The sequence below is a fragment of the Gadus chalcogrammus genome, chromosome 17 (genome assembly GCF_026213295.1).
Source record: "Gadus chalcogrammus isolate NIFS_2021 chromosome 17, NIFS_Gcha_1.0, whole genome shotgun sequence".
In the NCBI taxonomy this organism is placed as follows: domain Eukaryota; kingdom Metazoa; phylum Chordata; class Actinopteri; order Gadiformes; family Gadidae; genus Gadus; species Gadus chalcogrammus.
The window spans coordinates 14,120,063-14,120,755 of NC_079428.1; the positions used below are offsets into that span (position 1 = coordinate 14,120,063).

General features: G+C 69.0%; 1 protein-coding gene across 1 annotated transcript in view; it reads left to right on the forward strand.

The window, feature by feature from the left end:
* Positions 1-549, forward strand: part of rin1b (Ras and Rab interactor 1b) — a 24,781-nt gene extending 24,232 nt beyond the window's left edge. Inside the window, exon 13 of the mRNA XM_056575976.1 lies at positions 226-549. Within this exon, the coding sequence (XP_056431951.1) occupies positions 226-549 (324 nt within the window). The remainder of the gene's footprint in view (positions 1-225) is intronic.
* The last annotated feature ends 144 nt before the right edge of the window (positions 550-693 follow it).

The window sequence follows — 693 nt, forward strand, 5'->3', positions numbered from 1 at the left end:
CGCTCGCTCGCTCTCTCTCTCTCTCTAGCTCTCAATCTCTAGCTCTCCCTCTAGCTCTCTCCCTCTAGCTCTCTCTCTCTCTCTCTCTCTCTCTCTCTCTCTCTCTCTCTCTCTCTCTCTCCCTCCCCCCACGACATCCTGCCCTAAGCCTCCTGACCTCTCTGTGTTGTGCCGCCGTGCTGCTGATGGTAATCACCTCTCTCCCCCCCCCCCCCCCCCCCCCAGAGGTGCGTGCGGATCCTGTTCCAGGACGGCGAGCAGAGCGCCGTGCGCACCCTGCAGTGGCAGGCGGGCGACTCGGCGCCGGCCCTGGCCCAGCTGTGCGCCGACGCCTTTGGCGTGCCGGACGCCGGCCGCTACGCCCTGTACTGGCGCAGCGGCGGCGAGATGCGGCCGCTGCCCCCCCACGCGCGGCCCCAGGACCTGGCGGGCCACAGCGAGGGGGGGCCCTCGCTGTCCTACCTGCGCACCGACCACGACTTCAGCAAGATGCGGCGGCTGACCCGCGGCGGGGCGGTGGACCTCAGCGAGTCGGTGTGCGAGGAGTGAGTGAGGGGGCGGCGGCCGGGGGGCTGTGGTGGTGGTGGTGGTGGTGGTGGTGGTGGGTGAAAGGCGCTGGTGGTGGTGGTGGCGGTGGACGGAGTCTCCGTCTCCCGCTCTGATTCTCCCTCTTCCTTACGTCTTGCGTCTGGC